The sequence below is a fragment of the Watersipora subatra genome, chromosome 1, assembly GCF_963576615.1.
Source record: "Watersipora subatra chromosome 1, tzWatSuba1.1, whole genome shotgun sequence".
Lineage (NCBI taxonomy): Eukaryota > Metazoa > Bryozoa > Gymnolaemata > Cheilostomatida > Watersiporidae > Watersipora > Watersipora subatra.
Window position 1 is genome coordinate 48,020,861 of NC_088708.1, and position 19,800 is coordinate 48,040,660.

A 19,800-nucleotide genomic window follows, 5' to 3' on the forward strand; every position below is an offset into this window, starting at 1 on the left:
AAAAACAATCGTGCTACAGGCAACTTTGTTTCAATTTGCAAAAAATTTCTCACAGACAAATGTGATTGTATCTGATGGTGTCACCCAATATTGTCACTAATTTATATTACCTTAATCTGCTAATACTGATTGAAATACAGGTACTTTGATACCAAGTCAAACATTTTTAATCGCATATTATTAGAGTTTCTCTCCGGTGATCCCTCCTTGCTTCACGTCTCAGCGCATCATGTATTTGTCAATAGCCTCAGTTATTTTATGTCTGGCACATTGAGAAGGTGGAATCAACATTAATCCAATGGTAGTTCTACGACATCAGTCTAGAGCTTCATACCATAAAACCTTTATTTGAATGCCATGGCGTTCTATTGTTCAACCCTTCCGGTATAGTGGCGCTTTATTAGAGGCGACGTTCAAATAAAAGGTGGCGTTGTATTTTCAAACACTTCATCGGAATATTGATAAGATAAATTTAACCCTTACTGTTGAATCGAATGACATCTATATTTGGCACTCTAGTTTAGGCGGAGCAACATTAACTTTTTGGATGCAAGAAATTTGCTAACTTACCTCCAACGTTTCGTAGATCTCTAAATAAATATGCATTGGGAATTCAAGAAATATCTCTACCAATTGATATTTATTGTTTACAATTACCTGTGGTGATATAATAGCCTGTGCCCTGCTGTGTAATCTGTTCGAGCTTTTAATTTTTTATTTCTAAATTTGAAGGCATATTTTTATTTTATAACTATATTTAAACCATAACTGTCACGAACAACTTTTATCGTATTTTCTAGGTAAATCAGACACGCTGATTCCGATTTTGTACTCAAAATAAAGATTAGTCCACTAACCTTCAAAGTCATTTAGGCTTTTTTAAAGCGTTTCAATATCCGTTTCAAAAACAACACAATCGGCATTACAAGCTCCGCCCATAAATATGTGACGAAACCTAGCTTTTTCAGAAACAGAAGTTGGGAATGTTTAGTCCGATTTAGAATAATAGAGATGGGTGTCTTAAAACCCATTATTATATAAATCCAGCCTGTAAAATAGTTTCAGTTTTTTATGAAAGGGATATAAACTATTTAAAATTGCTCGCAGCTTGTTACATGACGTTTAAATGGGCTGGACGCCGAGAAAAATGAGCTCAAAAAGCGCGGTTTTATCACGAGCTAGCGTTGTTATTGCGCTTTTTAAATATGCAATGCTAAATAGCTTATCTACCTTTCAGAAAAGACTGATATTATTTTTAAGGCTGAATTTAGATATTAATAGATTTTAAAACACCCATCTCTATTATTCTAAATCGGTCTAAACATCCCTACGTAACTTCTGTTCCTAAAAAGCTAGGTTACGTCAAGTATTTATGGGCGGAGCTTGTTATGCCGATCGTGTTGTTTTCGAGACCGATATTAAAACGCTATAAAAAGTTCTTCATTACTCTGAAAGTTAGTGGCCTAATCTTTATTTTGATTACAAAATCGGAATCAGCATGTTTGATTTACCTAGTAAATATGATAAAAGTTGTTCGTGGCAGTTATGGTTTAACAATGTTGCATAAAAGCTCATGGCGTTCATTGATATGTTTGATACAGTTTGTAGCAAAAACTGACTTATGTGCAATAGAACAGCTATGAGCGTCGATCCATTGTAAGCCGAGTTAAAATACCTGTAAGGATGTTATCAAGTAATATGCTATAAATCAAGAAATTTATATGTTATGTAATAATAATCTATCAAATGCTAGAAATATATATTCAAGAACAAGTGGCATAAACAAACCATATTTATAATACATTCAGAAACAAAAGTTAACATTTTTGAAACAAAAATATCAGCATCATTTGCTCAGCCAGTTGAGCTCTTATGGTTGTTTTCGTTTGGAACCATTTTATATTCTTCTAGCTGTTCAATACCTTCCACAGTGTCTTCTGGTCTCAATTTCTTTTCTTTACAGCTAAGCTAGTTGATATTAGCGTCCAAACATGTTTTTTGGGGTGCAAAACTTTTACTGCAGTGCCATTTGGAATAAACACTTCTCGCGCAAATAAAAAGAAATCGTGTGTAGCCAAATTAGCCTCAAAATACGTAATAGCACAGATTCCATAGTAAATGCTAAAACTTTACAATATTGAAGTATCAAGATAGTGTTAAGCAAGGAACTATTATTAGCCTAATACAGTTGTTAATTATTTCTATGGCGTTGCATTCAAAGCTTTAACAAACAAAATGTAAAGCTTTGTACATGTAGTTAGAAAACGGACTTCGATACTTACAGAAACAACGAACGGATTGTTATTGATGTAATGAGTCATTATTAGTACGATTTTGTGGACACTTTTCTACTGATCACTTGCTTTTATGGGTTCGTAAATACCAAGAATATCGAATAGTGGCGGTCAAATAGAAGTGACGTTCAATTAAAGGGTAACGCTTTATTTTTTACCCTTCTCCGATAGTGGCGTTCAAATAGAGATGGCCTTCAAATAAAGTTAGCATTCAAATAGAAGGCCGCATACAAGAAAGTTATTTGTAAGATTCATTTTGACTGCAGAATATTTTTAAACATGTTCCTAACCATTGGAAAGATAGACAAGTAAGCCAGAACCAGATATATGAGTTATAGGTTAAATTTGTTTTTTCATAAATATGCCCACAACATACAAGCTACAATTGATGCAAAGTACGTGCAAATAAAGAATGGTACTATCATGCTTATTCATTAACAGTGTTGATGCCATTAATCCGATAGGTGAGGATCATTGTTTTGTTTTATCACAACAGTTGTAGAACATGTTATATTGTATTACTTTAACTAAGCGTGTTCAAACATGTAAACAAAAGTGATGGACTCTTCGTTTTGTTATTTCTTTAAAACATGAAAATAGTTTGATTTGTCTGTTTATGCTCTCATCTCATATGCACTCTTGCTCCAGCAGAAAAGGATAGTCTAAGGGAGACAATCCTGTGATTAGTTTCAGCGAAAAATCCGAAGATGAAAGAGTTGTAACCTCCGGAAATTGTTAACGAATTTCCTATCACAACTCGATGCGTATTGCTGGTATATGCAATCTTCAATTAATAGTTTTTGTAGGATCACAGCTGTCACATTTCTTGTCTCCATTTTAGTTGGCAACAGTTAAGGTGAGACAGAGAACTGAGCCTCGAGGTGTATCTATCGGATCAGAGCTGTGGCAGGTTTTCCAGAAGAAAAAGCAGCTGTTCGAGTCAAATCGAGCCCCTCTGAAAAAACTCAGTGAGGATCGGCTAAGCAAGCCACGTCCTCTAACTTCTGATGGACCATTAAAAATGTTGTTTCACTCAAGCCCTGCTAAGCTTGGTAAACGAATACCTAAGCAAAAGAAATACAATCCGGATGAAGTTTACTACTCAAATCCATGTATCAAAAGAACAAGTCGAAAACGACAAGCGGAAGCAGTTCCAGAATGTAATATTAAGCAAAGCAACCACTCAGATCGACACGCAGATATCGATACTTGTGTCGATCGTTGAGTATAGCATGTATTTAACTTTTTTCAGATATCAAGTCCTCTTCGTTCTGTATTCTTGTTGATAGTTCATCTTTTTACAAGCTTAACTTTAGTTGTTTATTGTATTCACTACTATGTTCTATTTGTCCCCAAGCTGAGCAAAACATGTGGGAAACAGAAATAAATCTCGTTTTGCTCTCAACCAATAATTGGCTGAAGCGATGATTGACTTGATAAGCACGAGACAAGGTGATCTTTACTGAACAGGTTCATGCACCATTGCTAAACAGAAACATTCTGCGTGATACTTTTTAATAACAAGTTTATAGTACAGCTGACTTCAAAAGGCTCGCACAGTCTACATGTTAGCATATACCGTAGATTATCTACAAAACTTAACCAATGTCGACTAATAATAAGATTGTCATTGATAATTTGCCTTTATTTATTAGAATTGGGAAAGTAATACAACACACGAAGCGCATTCCTCCGAGGATAGTTGAAGTGGCGAATTTAAAGCAGGTTATAACTAACTAGAAAAATATTAGCGGCTTCTGTACTTCAAATGCATTAATCATCGTGTAGAATTTTGTGCCGATTTCAATGAACTTTGAAGCCCTTAAACAAACTGTAACCTTTACAGCGAAAATACTGAGTGTCTGTCAGTCGGCCAAAGATCTTTTGGCAAGAAATATTTTCATCGGAACAAGCAAAAAGTTTTGTTGTGAAAGAGTCGGGTGAATAAAAACATTGGCATAGAGTATTGAGCATACATTAAAGTCAGCCTCATCGTAGCTGAATAGCCAGAAATGTGTAATCATAAATTATGACTAGGTTTGGCAACATTGCATTTTAGCTTAGCAATTAGAGTTGAGAAGAGTTTGAGAGCTTTCTGCTGCTTGTTTCAAGATATGACTCAAGTCTGCTATGATACATTCCAGCTTTCATGCATCTGAGTTACTATCTTTATTTTCTCGTTTACATTTTAGTAGCTCTCCAGGCTACCTAGTTAACGTAGATTTTATTCAGTTTATGATTTAATGTAGTTTGGTTCTAGCTACGCCAACTGTAAAGCTGCTGAAATCTTATATCAAGTCGATAGGAGAAAGATTTCTAATATTTGAAGATTTTTTATCTTGTCTTTAACCGAAGGAAGGTACTTTTCATGTAATATACCAGTATTTACAAAAATAAGATTATATCCTGAAGATTTATATCGAAGTCTTCCAATCCTAAAGTGTAAGATGGTATTTCTTTATAGTATGTTTGTGTAGCAATATAAAATAAGTAGGGGAAGGTGGGGGAGGTTGAGCCACATTTTCTATTTTTTAAGTTAATTTTTAAACTATTGAAACTATTCTCACAAAAATTTGAGATTAATGTACCCCACAATGTTTAGCAGCAGTGCGTCAAAGAAAAAACCTGTAAAATAATGCTTTTGATTTTTACAATGATTTTAGTAAAGGTCTTCCCCTGGCTCTACCTGCCCCACATTTGGGGCAGGTAGAGCCATTCAATAATTTGTTATGGGGCAGGTCGAGCCACTCATATAAATGTAACCAAACAGCTGCAAACTTTAAATGATCCTGGAGAAGAACCTTATGCTGTCAATACAAGGTTGCTTATTGCTAACATATTATTTTGGTAAATATTTTTAAAATATTGATAAAAAACTATTGTTACAGGATTAAAATATAATTTGTGTTAGAACTAGACTAAAATATTGCCATGTAATCACTTAACAAATGTTTGTTCGGAACTTTGCAATCAGTCATTTATTGAACATTGAAGCAACTAATATTTACTGAAAACATAACCTTGCTCACTAGTCGACTGGTTCTACCAACTCTAATAGGATTACCCAAGTCCATAACAATATTCTCTTTTACAATGTTCTCATCCATGTCCTGTTTCTCAGGGTAGATAAAAAAGGCCGCACTACCACTAGCTTTACGCATAAAGTTTATTTTGTACAGGTTGTTTTCTACACCGATAATAGCTCGACATAGTAGGTTTGAGTTTTTCTCCGGGTGGCATATTTCACTAGTACATGACTGTTTATAGTTAGTGTTTCCTTTGTCAGTTGAGTAGCTATATCATGAACTGCTCGTCATCCATGCTGTCACTGTTTGTATCTAACATCTTTTTTGCTAGTTCTTCTGATGTGGATTCATGCCTTTGTTCTGTGATCTCGCCTTCGATAGAATTTTGTTTCTTCCTAATTTTCTGTTTATCAGAACCCCTCCTCTAGTCTGATTTTTTTCTGGGGTGTCAGTCAGTATTGCATACCTTGTCTTTTTTTCTTTTACATCTAGATCGATTTCCGAGTCCTGCGGTAGGCAGAGGCATAATTTGTTGGTGTATGACTTTTCTCTTAGAAGCTGAATAGGTGTGTACTCTTGAGCGGAAGTAGTTTGTAGCATATCATTATTAGTAACAGTAGCAGAGTCTCATGACGACACTCGGAAATATGAAAAAAGGTGGTATGTAATTTCCACCTACACTTATTGCTCAGCACAAAGTAGAAAGTTCGCCACGCTCATGGGATGCAACGGCTCCAACCTGTTTTTTACCCTTAGAGCTAATCACTTCAGCAAGCACCTGGACAGTTGCAATGCCCACTTCATCTAGATTATATATCTCCCAATTTGTTTGGGGGGCAGGTTGAGCCTGGCTCAACCTGCCCCCAAGCCAATTGGCTCAACCTGCCCCCAAGCCAATTGGCTCAACCTGCTCCTTATGCTCATGTTGAATTCAAATGCCAAAATAAATAAATATCTTTGGAAGTCATTGGTAATTTAAGAAGAAATTAACATAAACATGCTGCTTCTAAATATATGTTAATGAGAAGATTGTAAACAAAAATGGGAAAAAAATACAGTCGGTTGATTATGGTAGACGAGAATTACTTATTAGGGTGTTTTCCACTATTTTAGAAATATTTCATTCACCATGCATCTGATGCAATTGCCAATGGTTTTGAAATGGCTGACATTGAGCGTTGACCTTCTGGAAAAGAACACAACTTTTAATGTGTAATGGTTTTCAAAAAATCACTACGGCTCAACCTGTCCTCTGGCTCAACCTACCCCACTCTCCCCTAATTATAATCAGTAATTATAATAGTAATTATAAATCAAGCAATCTATCAGATTAAAACCAGTTTAATCATATAGAGCACAGGTGTCAAACACATGGCCCGCGGGCCACATGTGGCCCGCCACCTCATTTTATGTGGCCCGCGAGGGCTTCATTAGTCATTCGCCCGAGACTCATTCTCCCGTATTTATAACGTTGATAGGCACACCAACGTGAGTTATCTTGTCTCTAAAATTTTTACATTACATAGGAATAATTTTGATTAGTCAAAAAAAATCTTTCTGGCCAATCAAACAAACGTACATATATACCTCAATGATCTCTCTGGCAAAAGATATAACTAAATTACTGCGCCCAATGCGACATCTACTGAAACGAAAATCATCGCTGTCGCTTTAAAATTTATCGTTCGCGATCAATTTTTTTCAACTCCAGAAGTAAATATGCAGATTCAGAAGGGGTAAGACAGTGAAAGACTGCATAAATCAAATTGAAACATTATTTTTAATGTTTCAAAGTTTTTACTAACTTTTAATTTTGTCAATTTGCATCGTTACACTCGAATAAAAATGCACTTTTTAGGCTGTCAACCGTAGTCAGACAAAAGTTATCATTCAATCTCGATAGGATCATATTCATTCTTAGAGCGGCTCCTGAAGTCTGAAAAGTCAAGAACAGAGTTACTGAACATAATTTTATTGTTTGAAACATGTTAATGACAGTTTATTTGAGTTATATTGGGATGTAGATTTGCTATGTTATGAAGATAATACTCGCGAGGAAAAATTCGAAATTATAGTTTCGTGATTTTCATGTTCATGACTAACTGTACATGTATAAATAATATTCATAACTTTGTATTGTATGTAATAAATTACTAATTTTAGTCAAACACTGTATATTTTGTAATTTCTTTGGTGCAAGTCTAATTTTGTTTCAGCAAATAGCAAATAATTTTTTGAATTTTTGCTGCTTACATATTGATTTTGTGTTGCTGCTGTTGCAATTATTTAGTGTTTGCAGATTTAATGTGTCTATGCCAACAAATTCATGTTCTTAGCAGCTCACAATTTTTGATTTTACTGAAAGTATGCCCATGTTGATGGGTATTGTGTAACTTTTCTGATTTTTTTTCGAAAACAAGTGTTCTGCATGTTTTGCTGTGCAACTGTTCTGTTTGCAACTTTAAGTAATAAAGTCAGAGTTATTTAATATCAAAGACTAGTTTAAGTTATTTTATATTATTCGATTACATTTCATTACAATTATAAGTTACATCTGGCCCCTTGAGGACAGCCATTACGCTGAGGTGGCCCTCGGTGAAAATGAGTTTGACACCCCTGATATAGAGCAAACTTGCAAAAGCAATCCTATTGGAGCAAAAAACAGGCTAAAGAGAAAAACTTAGATGGTTTCAGTTTGCTTGCAGGCTTGTTCAATCTAGTCAGTAGTGATTCTGATAGGTGATTGCATCAGTTCTATAACTTGTGTCACTCAAAGTTCAACAACTCTTGCAGGAGACAGTAGTATTAGAATTACAGTTTCGACTTGTACTTATATATGTACATGTATTCTACATTCTCCCACGCCGCCAACCTTCCATTTTATTTTTGCCAAAACATCAAACGTTCCATAATATTATCGGCTTAGTTGACTGAGAGACTTGCTTAATCACATATCAATGCTACTATTTTGAAAAGCTCCTGGAAAAAAAGGAGAAGTGGGGCATGTGTCTACTCTTTAGTTTATGAGGTAGGGTTGTCATTGTCAACAACCGCTTACCATTTGTGTTCCTAATTAAGATAGAATGAACAAATCTTTACTGACCTAAAAAATAGTAGGCCTATACATAATGATCACAGCAAACGTAGGTAGGTATTCAAACTACCAACTTCAAATTGATTGGTGACTCTTCGCCTAGTAAGACTCTCTGTAAAACTCTGTGTTTATGCTCTTTAGGGATACGAACCTGCTGGCTGGTTTAGTTCCAAGCATGTCTTTTTAACACCTGTAATAATTTGTGTGATTGTTGAGAGATACTGCTAAATATACATGTTCATAACAAATATTAAACACACGCTCTCAGTCAAAAAATACTTTTGAGTAACAAATGGAGGAACCCAATTTTAAACTGATAGCTGTTAACTATTTTATTAGGCAACTTATTTTTTGATGGTCAATAAGAAATAAGGCAAGTATAAGCCAAGTCAATAAAAAACCAAAATATTAACAAAGAAAAAACTACAGATGTAACTTCCTTTTCATTTCCTGTTGACAATGGCTAAAAACAATAGCTAATAGCTAATCTATATACATAAATTTCGAAGTTTGTGTGTTTCGGTTTGTCCAGCTATAGCTATTGAAATTTCAGGAATGAAATATTTATTTCATGCCAAATTTGATCTCAGAACCTCCCATTGCACCAGGCAAATATCTTCTCAATTGAGCTACACGAGGTTGACAGATTCACTGAGGCGATATATTTCGTTATGTGGGTAAAAATACGCATACCGCTGACATACTGTGCAATGTCACTTTATGCTTGCTCTCACGGATCTTATTAGTAACTTCAGCAATTAGGTTACTAGCTTACTCAAATTAACCATTGGCAATGTGCCAAGCTTATGACAAGTGGCAGGCAACTACATTACCTGTCACTGTTTATAAGATGATTTTTAATACTAATAGTTTTAAAAAGTTTCAATTTATATAATGTGGTATTAAATAAGATAATATAGTCCAATAAATAAAAGAAAAAATAAATTATTTATCTGCAGGTTAGCAGCAATAGGCAAACCAAAAATAATCAACCATCATTTGTGCATGAACTAAACAATCAGTAAACAAAAAACAAACAGAAATTAGCAACAGATTAATAACAGACCAACACCCACGGGTAAGTTTAAAATTTTTATAGTTAAACCAAAGCTCATTGGTAAAAGTCTATCATTCTAAATCACCTGACCTATTAAAATTAGCACCGTTTTATAATATATTTCAAATCCTTTTATAATTAACAGGCAGCATGTGCTTTTTATCTGGTTTTATTTCACCCTTACCCTCGTTCACGCTGCTGCCTCTTCCTTTACCTTATTGTAAAATATTAATAAAGAGTCAACTTTAGAAAACTTAGCATAAGATCTCATCTTGAAGACGTAGATAATGGGTTATGACTTTATTATTTGTGCTGATTTTAACCAGATTCGCTTTTGTTTTGGAATTATGGCTTCAGTATCACTTTCAAAAAGACAGGAAACAGCTGCAATATTCGAGATATCCCGGTTGAACTTGGAGTTTGACTAAAAGCTGTTCCATAACTTTAGAACCTCTCCTTTTTTCCTGTCCCCTCATCCAAGTTGTGAGCATTTATAACAGTTTTGACATGTTAAAGATGAGCCCAAAAAATAGCTCTATATTTGACCAACCTGTCGCATTGCACTGTAGAATTATCTATTTTAAAATGTATTGAAAAGTGCCTTAGATCACTCTTTGTTCACTCTACTTTATATAACAAAAAGGAGGATTAAAGAAATATTAAGGAAAAAAAGTAAAATATTTAAAAATTAAATATTAAAAACTAAAATAAAATTAAAGAACATCAAGTCAATTTAAGAAGTCAACATAAAGGCCCTAAAACTGTCCTTATGTAAAATAACTCGTAAAAGCCGGTATGTGCAAATATACCCGAGTTTGCTGATTATACATTACTAAAAGGTGTTTTGAACATTGAGTTAACGTAGTTTAAAATTAAACTTTGTTCCCTAGCTATTTTTAGTCTTTTGATGAAGTTTATACAGTATAGCTATGGATAACTTGTAATGCTAGTTTTTACCATCGAGAACTACCCTGTGTATCTGACAAGTGTCATTTACATTTTCATAATTAGCACAGTGGTCATGTTGGAGTGAAGAGGGGACAATTCACACTTGTTGCATCGTGAGGCCTCGTACTGTAGGTACCGGCAACAGGAAGGAGTTGAAACAATTTCGCTATTCTCTGCTAAAACCTACAAAGAAAGTCGTGCCTAATGCTTATTTTTACACTACTTGTTGTGACCACCAAAAGAGACTCAACGATTTGTTAGAATAATAAATAAATACAAATAGATAAAGTTAAAATCAAATCAAACATACTTAACAATTATCCTTATGATTCTCGGTATTGATGCCAATCACCCTGTTATGATAAAAAAATAGTCAGATTTCCTCAAGCTGTTCACTTTGAAGCTGACTATTCAAGTGTCTTTTTTGGGTGCAAACACAGAGTTGGTGACGCTTTATGATTGTGGCAGTATTTATGCTACATGAACAGACAGACTTGAGTTTAACTCAATGGAGTTTGACTCAAGAGTTTAACTACTTGTTTTAGCTATCAAATTGCTCAACTAACAAAAATTAAAATTATTATACAATATTGAAACATATCTAAAATGAGTATTATAAAAAACTAGTTTAAAACTACATGTAATGTGCAAACAACAACTGATTTTACAACACCGAAAGGGTGATCATGAAAGCTATGAGTAATGAATTTAAATATTCTTCATATAGGCCCATATCTAACAAACACAGTGATTTTTTGGTGGGTAGCGAGTATTATCTTTCAGACAGTGTGCCAAATTTCGACTTTCTACGTCCATTTTGAGCCCAAATCATTTTTTTGGTAAAACAAAGCATAACATTGCTGTTTTAATGAATTTTTACAACTGATACCAAAGTGGAGCTGATACCCTCGTCTTTGAAAGTACTTTTAAGAACTCAAATAAATGTTAACAACACTAACAATTCTTCTCTTTTTTCTCATCTGGCTCCAGGTAAACGATTGCATGTGACTCCAGGGGCTCTGACTCCAGGGGCTCCAGGTAAACGATTGCATGACGTGATTTGCTAAAGAAAACAATTTAAGATCGAATGCACCTCTTGGCACCACTATTCTGGAAATTGAACCACAAGCTGTTGCTACAGGTCAGGAGCTCTAAAGCACTAGGTTGTGGCTACTCGTAGCACACTAACATAGGCACCTACTTTTGCAAAATATTGCCGGTTGCGTAGGTAATTTTCATTAAACACCAAAATTAGCAATTTGTTCCTACCATTTATCCATCATACTTCCTCAAGGTTTAAACACACCAAGGTGTGTCAAGGTTTAGACACACCAAGGTGTGTCAAGGTTTAGACACACCAAGGTATGTCAAATGACAATCTTCAATTGCTCAAAAGCGTCCCAAAACTCTTTTGGTTTAGATGTGCCAAGAGTCTTTCCTCTGACGCCCTTTTTAAAGCCAACACTAATTTCATCATGTTTATTCTGTTGACTTTCTTTTTAACTTTTTTGTCTTTTTTTGTCTTATTATATTCTACTAGTACCCTGAAAATCTGATGTGCCGTGAAAGATGGTTGCGTGTGTCAAGAAAATACAAAGAATAAGTGTATATGCACAATTATTATTGAATCCAGAGGCGGAGAAGTCCAATCTTGTCAGTTTGAATCCTGTATGATGCAATATTTTCTCTCAACCTTCAACCTTCACCTTCAAGGATTTAGCTCTTATTCCTCGTAAAGATTAACACAGCTCTCATTACTTTAAAACTTGTATAACACTAGTTGTGCTACCCGGCGTTGTCCGGGTATTAAAAATCAGCTTATAAACAATGAGAAGTAATGAGAGTTGTCTGCCACTTGCTATTAGCCGGGCAGATTGCCAATAGAAAATTTCAGTAAGCTTACTAATAATAGCAAAGGCTTCTAATAACGGTACACCATGACTTTGCTCATGGTATTTGTTCCCATATAGCGACATATATGGCCTAGTAAGTCTATCAATCTCTGTGGCCAAATCGTAACGGTGTTGGATTGGTAAATAAGGAGGGGGGTCCGAGATCAAATCTTCTTCGGTACAGATTCCTTGTTCCAAAATTTTAATAACTATAGCTGGAGGGACATACATACATATTCACAAACTTTGAGAAATATAGAGATTACTTGCAATGTAACTATGACACAATCAGCAATGCAAACAATAATCTATCCATCATTTGGATTTTCATCTAAGTGACTGTAACAGATTAACAATTTCACATACAACAGGTTAAATTGGAGCTGCAATCACTAAACGAATGCAAACACTCTACTAACAATGAAAACCTCTTTGCATGAACCAAATGATGATTTTACATACCTATATATACATGTAGATAAATCTTCGAGTTAGTCTTTTTGTTACACCCTTTGCCCAGTTATACCCAATAAAATACACCCTTTGCCCAGGTATACCCAATAAAATACACCCTTTGCCTAGTTATACCCAAGAAAATACACCCTTTGCCCAGTTATACCCAATAAAATCTAGCAATGAAAAATTCACTCAACACTGGATTTGATCTCAGGATGTCTAAATCTAGAAGCCACAAACTTACCCATTGAGCCACCAAAATCTTATGAACCCATTGAGCAAATACATAATCACGCTTGAAGCGCTTGCTTGAGGATAATAACTAACACTATTGACCATTACAGGTAACGATTGTTTTAGTGAAGATTTTAGTTTTTAGATTTTAGAAGCCATTAGGTAATTATTCTATTATCCGTGTAATGCTTGGCGTTCGGCTAGTTGTGCTATATTTTGAACTGTTCAATTCTGGGCATATCAAATTTATTTCAAACAAAACCACGGACAAGCGACTCCTCCAAACAGGTTTGCAATGTAGAAAGCATTCAACTTTGTAGAAAAGTTTTACTGTACGCAATTACTTTACTTATAACTATATTACTGTAGAGTTCTTTTGTCACTTTGAATTTTACCTTATTTATGTTTAGCTGCAGACTTACTTTTGAATATAACCCGAGGTTAACCAATTACTTATAATTAAAATTTATCTATATATTTTTTACCAAATGAGGGGTATCCTTGAAACGTTGTATTCTCAAATGTGTGTATGACAGTAAATCTCCATTCCCCATTAAATCTCCAATAAGAGAAACAATCATTGCCACATTATTGCTGCAGTATTATCCATTAATCATTCAGTTTCCAATTGATTTTTCAAGTCTAGTCTTTACTATGTTGTATATTTTATTTTAATTCTTCATAAATTTTTTTGTAGTATTAAGGATTTAAGTATGAATGCTGTTTCTGTAACCATGCGTCATCAACATGATAAATACAGCCACTTTATAGAAAATTTTTTTGTAAAATATGACTGTTGCTTACCATAATAATGATCGCTCATATATATCACCAAGTCATGAAGTTACAAATTAACATACCTTGCCTCAACTAAGCTGTATAGTGATCAAACCCCATGGGATAGTCTTTACCAGCTAGAACTAGAAGCCTTTGTTTTCATAAGAGACATCAAATACATCTGAAGAACACCTCAACAAAAAATATCAGCCCATCAGATTTTTGATAGAGTTTAGTTCACTTGTTAATACTATTACTCAAGAGAAGGTTAACTGGACTTGAAATCACTGTCTGGCATAGGCTCACAGAAGTAGTCATAAAAAGAATGTGTGAAATATGTACACATGAAATACAATACACAGACTGTGATATTATGACAAATTACAGCTCAAACAATACATACAATATTAATACAGAATAATTCATCGTAAAACCACTAAAATGTACTCTAATGCCACAACTGCGGGCCACTGCGGGACAACTGCCACTCTAATGTGTAAAGAGTAGAATTCAGGTAGGCCTACATAGGAGATAACTCTAAAAATCTCTACAGCTTCTGACAAGGGACGTCTGTATGCGACCCTGGTTATATCGTTGAGCCGCTAATTTTGCGTTTGTATCAAAACAATTTTTCTTCTTTGAAATCGTTTCCGGTTTTTGCAAACGTGCGTTACACATGCTGCAATTCCGCTAGTTTTAGTTTTAGTTTAAATTTACTTGGTACTCAATCATTTAATAAAATTATATTGCTTTTAATGGTGTGACTGAAACTTAAAATTGCGTGGTTCACACGAATTAGTTCAAATGTTTTAATGCAGGACTAGAAAACCATGCGATGTTGTGCTAGTAGAAATTACTATGTACGAGAAAAGTGCCCTGGCGAAAGATGAGAAACGACAACGCTGGGCGCTAGTAGCAATTTAGAAATTAAAAAACAATTATGTATTGTTATGTTTCGATAATTGCTAGTGGGTGATGTAGTTTGTCAGCATTCGAAAAGTCTACTTCAATTGGCTGTCAGCCCTAAACTAAATACAAAGCCTTCAAGAACGTTCTTTAGTAGTTGTCGTCTTTATGCACCTATCATCGTCTGCTTCTTATTGCGCTTGTGTCGATTGTCTCGGGTTATAGTTGCCAAGTAACATTGGTTTTCTAACCAAGTTCACTATGTACGTTTCTAAATAATAATAATAAAATATTTTATAGGATGATTCTTGAAATAAACATTGAGCAGAAAGGAACAAGAATAACTTAGTGAACTAATTATGTTTGGAAGAAACTACCTGTTACTTTTTCTTGAACTCAGCGCACTTCTGGAGCAAAGTTCCTTTGTTGCTTCGACAAGTCCTCCGAGGGGTTACTGTAGCTGGTGTTGACATTTCGTCTGTCGATTCCCATGCTGCATGTTGACATTGTTCTCCAGCCTCAGACATCTCAGCTTTTTTAGCATCAGCACTCTTGTCAAGTTTAGATGAGCTCTGTTGTGTCTCACCTAAGAAGACCCAGTTTTTACAATGTATGATCTCGGCTGGTCATGATTTGCCACTATCATTTCAGGATCCCACTGGCTGTCATCAGGTGTTTGAACATGCACACTGTCTCTAATCACGAGCGATTTAGTGTTTGTACTACTTTATGGTCATGCTCAACCTTCTGATCTGCGTGTCATGAGACGGGATTGTTATATGCATTCAGTGCCAGTGGTTGCATAGTTGGTGTTGTTAAAGGCAATGGTCCATGAATGCAGTCACTAAGTTATAATTCCGCTGAGCTAAAAGGCAAACCAGTTAGCGGTATCTGTCTGTAAGCAAACAATGCAGCATAAATATATCCATGACCATCATCAGATTTTTGAAAAACTGCTTCATCGCGTTTGCATAGCGCTCAGCCATCCCATTAGAGTGGGATATTTGGGACTGAAAATGACAATGTTGAATCACTAGTTCTTGCACTTGCAAAGGTAGACAGTCAAGCCTTGAAAAATAGCATGTTTTCAGTTACAATCTTGGCTGGTATCCCATGAATACAAAGATAGACTTTAGTGCAGCTACGACATTTTCAATCCTCTTTTGCTTGAGCTGCCTCAACCCTGGAAAGTGTGAGTAAGAATGTACAGCAACCAAGAAAATTTTTTTTGTGGCATTCCAGAATGGGCATCTCGAGTCTAAGCCATGGTAGAGATGGCACCTCATGCAGGATAAGAGGCTTCCTCTGCTGCTGATTAGCAGATTTCTGGCACGATAAACAGCGAGAAACCATCTCATTCATGTCAGTAAATATTCTAGGTCAAAAAATGCTATGGCGAACTCTTTGTCAACATTTTTGTATTCCTAGATATCCTCGACGCGCTTGTAAGAAATATTGTTTTTCAATTGATGAGGTAGGACGAGTTGCTAACATCGGTATATCAGATCATCTCGAATGTGAAGCTCATCTCGCACAGCCATATATGGGTGTAAGTTAGCTGGTACTTGTCATTTACATTTTCAGATCTACCTACCTACCATAGGACTGGTCAACTTTTGCATCATGGAGCATCACAATCAATATTCCTTTGCATGCGATTCCATCTGAATAGTATGGATCATGACCATTTCTTCCGGGCCTTTTCCAGATTCACCAGCAATGTATGCTCGAGAGTGTGTCAGCGAAATATAAATACTAGCAAGGTACATAGGAGATGCGCCGATAATCATATCAAAATAGTCTCAGTAGCAACTTTTTAGTCTTGGTGAGGCGTTGTGTAGCGACTTTTATACAATTGCAACCAATGGCTTGTGGTCTGTCTATACATCAATTTTCTGTCCATAAATGTAGCAGTGAAACTTTTCGCAACCAAAGAGAATGGCTAGCAGTTCTTTGTCTATTTGTTGCCAGTTCTGCTCTGTCTCTGTGAGAGCCCTCGAAGCATAGGCTATGGGATGGGCTATCTTGGAGTAAAACAGCACTTGGGCCAGCGTGAGATGAGTCTATATGCAGTGTAGTTGGCTGTTGGGTATTATAATACTGCAATACAGGCTGACTGATGAGTTTTTTTTCTAGTGTTCAAGGCTCTGTTGAGTTCAGGTCCCCAAAACCATTCCCCTTCAGCTTTTAGAAAAGCGCAAATTGGTGTCAGGAATGATACCATGGAGAAAATTGAGTGTTCCAAGCAGTCTCTGTATCCTATGCTTGTCAGTAGGGTTTGGCATTTTTACTATGACCTTTATCTTCTTAGGGTCTGGCTCAAGTCCATTTGCCGAAACAATGTGGCCAAGATAAGTTATTTTGTTCAGCTGAAACTTTTCAGGGTTGAACTTGTTGTTGGGCTTGCCCGTACACTGAAGCAGGTTTCTGACAGTTTGGTCAAGATCTTTATGGTCTTTTTCATGAGCGACAATGTCATCAAAGTATAGGCCCATCTGTAGATGGCCAAAAATGTGTTCAACTTGTTTTTTGAAATTTCCAGCAGCTGATGCAATCCCAAATGGCACATGGCTGAAAGCAAACCTTCCAAATGGTGATCCAAATGTAGTCAGCAGTCTACTGTCATTGTCTAACTTCACACGCCAGTACCCATGTTTCATATCAAACAGAGCATACTTGCAAACTTGTGGGCTATGTCATCCAATTCGGTATGGGGTGGGTGCTCTCTCAGTACTGCTTTGTTGAGTTCTTTTGAGTTTAAACAAATCTTGACTGCTCCATTTTTTGACAACCACTATACTGTTGACCCACTCCGTTGGTTGATCCACTCTCGATATAGTTCCATTCATTTCCACCCTATTCAATTATGCCTTGAGCTTCTCCATCATAGCCGACAGTATTCTCCGCGGTCTATTGAAGATGGGTTTCACATTGGGATCAATCCTGATAGTGTGCTTCTGTTCCAAGCATCCCATACCAGTGAAACAAACACATACTCAGTGAGAAGGTTTTCTGTGCCTACATCATCTATGTGTCGCACAAGACCATGGGTCATGCAAGAGCTCAATCCCAATATAGAATGGAGATTGGTATCAACTAGCTCAAACCACACATTAGCTCGTGCGCTGCCTTGCTTTACACAGTTTTGTATTTCCGGCATTGTATATCCTGTGACGTGTATACAATGTCAAACCAGCGGAGCTAGGGTGGATGTCAGCATTGAGCCTGTGCTATTTTCAGGGGAAAAACATTAGCCTCAGCACCGGTATCGATTTTGAATGTCAGTTCATGTTCCTAATTTTTGCTTGTGAGGGTATAGCAGTTAGTCCAGGACCTTGATTGCTAATTTTTTTATCATACCCACGAAGTAATCATTGAAAGCAGTTGCCTTGTTATCACTTGCATTTACATTACCAACTTCTTGGTTGGTGCAAGCTTTTTCAGAATTATTTTGTCCACATTTCCGACAGTCCTCGCCATAGGCAGGTCGCTTACCTTTAACATGCTCTAATGTGCAGAATTTGCACTTTAAATTTTGTAGAGTCGAAGTGGATTTTCCAGCTTTATCATGGGCAATTGCATCAATCAACTTGTTAGTATTCATACTACTCAACCGAGTTTGTTTTATTTCTGATGCTTGTTTGAGATTAATTGCACACACTGAAGTGTGCATTGCAAAAGTGTAACGTACTAAAGTGCATGTGCATTATGTACTAAGTGTAAAGTGCATTATGTACAAAGTGCATTATGTACAAAGTGTAAAGGGTCCATGAGCAAATTTTCTCTTATCTTGATATCCTTATGTCAAATTCACCCCTACAGAGCATAATTATCTCCTTCATTTCCCCAAATTCACACTTAGCTGCTTGTGTGCTTCACAAACACATCGATGCCCTCGCCCTCTGAGGGACCAAAGCACATATCACTCATAAAGCCTATTACGTCTCAGGTTGAAGTATGCTTCAAACATTCCAAGTACATTGAGCAGCCTTTCTTAGCAGCAGCATCATCATCTAAATCAAATTGATCTAGTATCTCTACAGCCTCCTCTTCAATACAATGCCTCAGAATGGCAATCTGTCTTAACCAATTAGCAGCATTGCCAGCAGAAAAATTTACATCTTCCCTAGGAGTAGCAGCAACTACATTGATAGCAACCAAATAATTTTCAAAGGCTCTCCATTTTCTCCACCCCTCAGCCACATCGCCCGAATTTACACACAACTTTTTAGGGGGAGACAAACCCAATGTATCTATGTAAGCAGTTGCAGCAAACTCACGGCCAATCTGTGAAACGATAAACTCCATTCACTGAATATGCTCCAAGAGCACAACCCAGACTGCGACAATCAGTCACTACGAATAAAGAAGAGCTTCGAAACAATGAGAATGATGGTTGTACTCTAAATCACTAGCAGATTCTACTACACACATCAAATCTTACCGAGCCATAATAGTAGCAAACGGATGCGGGTCTACTATCCTAAGAGTATCATCAACTTGCTGCTACCATGTTATGTTTTGATAATTACCAATTAATGTTGTAGTTTGTCAGCATTCGATAAGTCTTCTAAAACTGGCTGGTCAGCCCTAAAATAATTGTTGTCCCCAAGAACGTTCTTTAGTAGTCATCGTTTTCACATGCCTTTTCTCGTCTGCTTCTTGTTGCGCATGTGTCGAATTGTCTAAGATTATAATTGCCAGGTAACAATGGTTTTCTAACCTGTTTGTCCATGTACGTTTCTAATCAACATTGATTCAACAGTATAGCAGATTAGAGTATTACGTTTTCGAAAAAAACTTACGGATCGAGTGAATTGAGTTGCTTGCAAGCATTCATTTTGTTACTTTCAGCATAGCATCAGCTAAACTATTTGAGGCAACAGCTATTATTTTCAATTTTACAGAAACTTGTCATTTAGATTGTTTTATTGTTGCAACAAAATATTGATTCACTGTTCTGTTAGGAATGCTTTGTTTAATATATCCAAGCCACTGGTTATATTTTTTGTTCAAAATTATTTATTAGATTTATGGCATACAACCATTAGAAAAACTTTGAAAATGACTATGTTTCGGTAGTTAAAATGTAGCGAAGGGAGCAGATGTTAAACCT

At 36.0% G+C, this 19,800-nt stretch overlaps 1 protein-coding gene and 1 long non-coding RNA gene across 2 annotated transcripts in view; both read left to right on the top strand.

The window, feature by feature from the left end:
- Positions 1 to 4,251, top strand: part of LOC137394536 (uncharacterized) — a 32,108-nt gene extending 27,857 nt beyond the window's left edge. Inside the window, exon 13 of the mRNA XM_068081262.1 lies at positions 3,136 to 4,251. Within this exon, the coding sequence (XP_067937363.1) occupies positions 3,136 to 3,519 (384 nt within the window). The 3' untranslated portion in view covers positions 3,520 to 4,251. The remainder of the gene's footprint in view (positions 1 to 3,135) is intronic.
- A 2,722-nt stretch (positions 4,252 to 6,973) lies between these two features.
- On the top strand, positions 6,974 to 7,808 carry LOC137385309 (uncharacterized). Its single transcript, XR_010977762.1, has 2 exons — positions 6,974 to 7,056; positions 7,179 to 7,808. It is a non-coding gene; the product is annotated as an uncharacterized lncRNA (long non-coding RNA).
- The last annotated feature ends 11,992 nt before the right edge of the window (positions 7,809 to 19,800 follow it).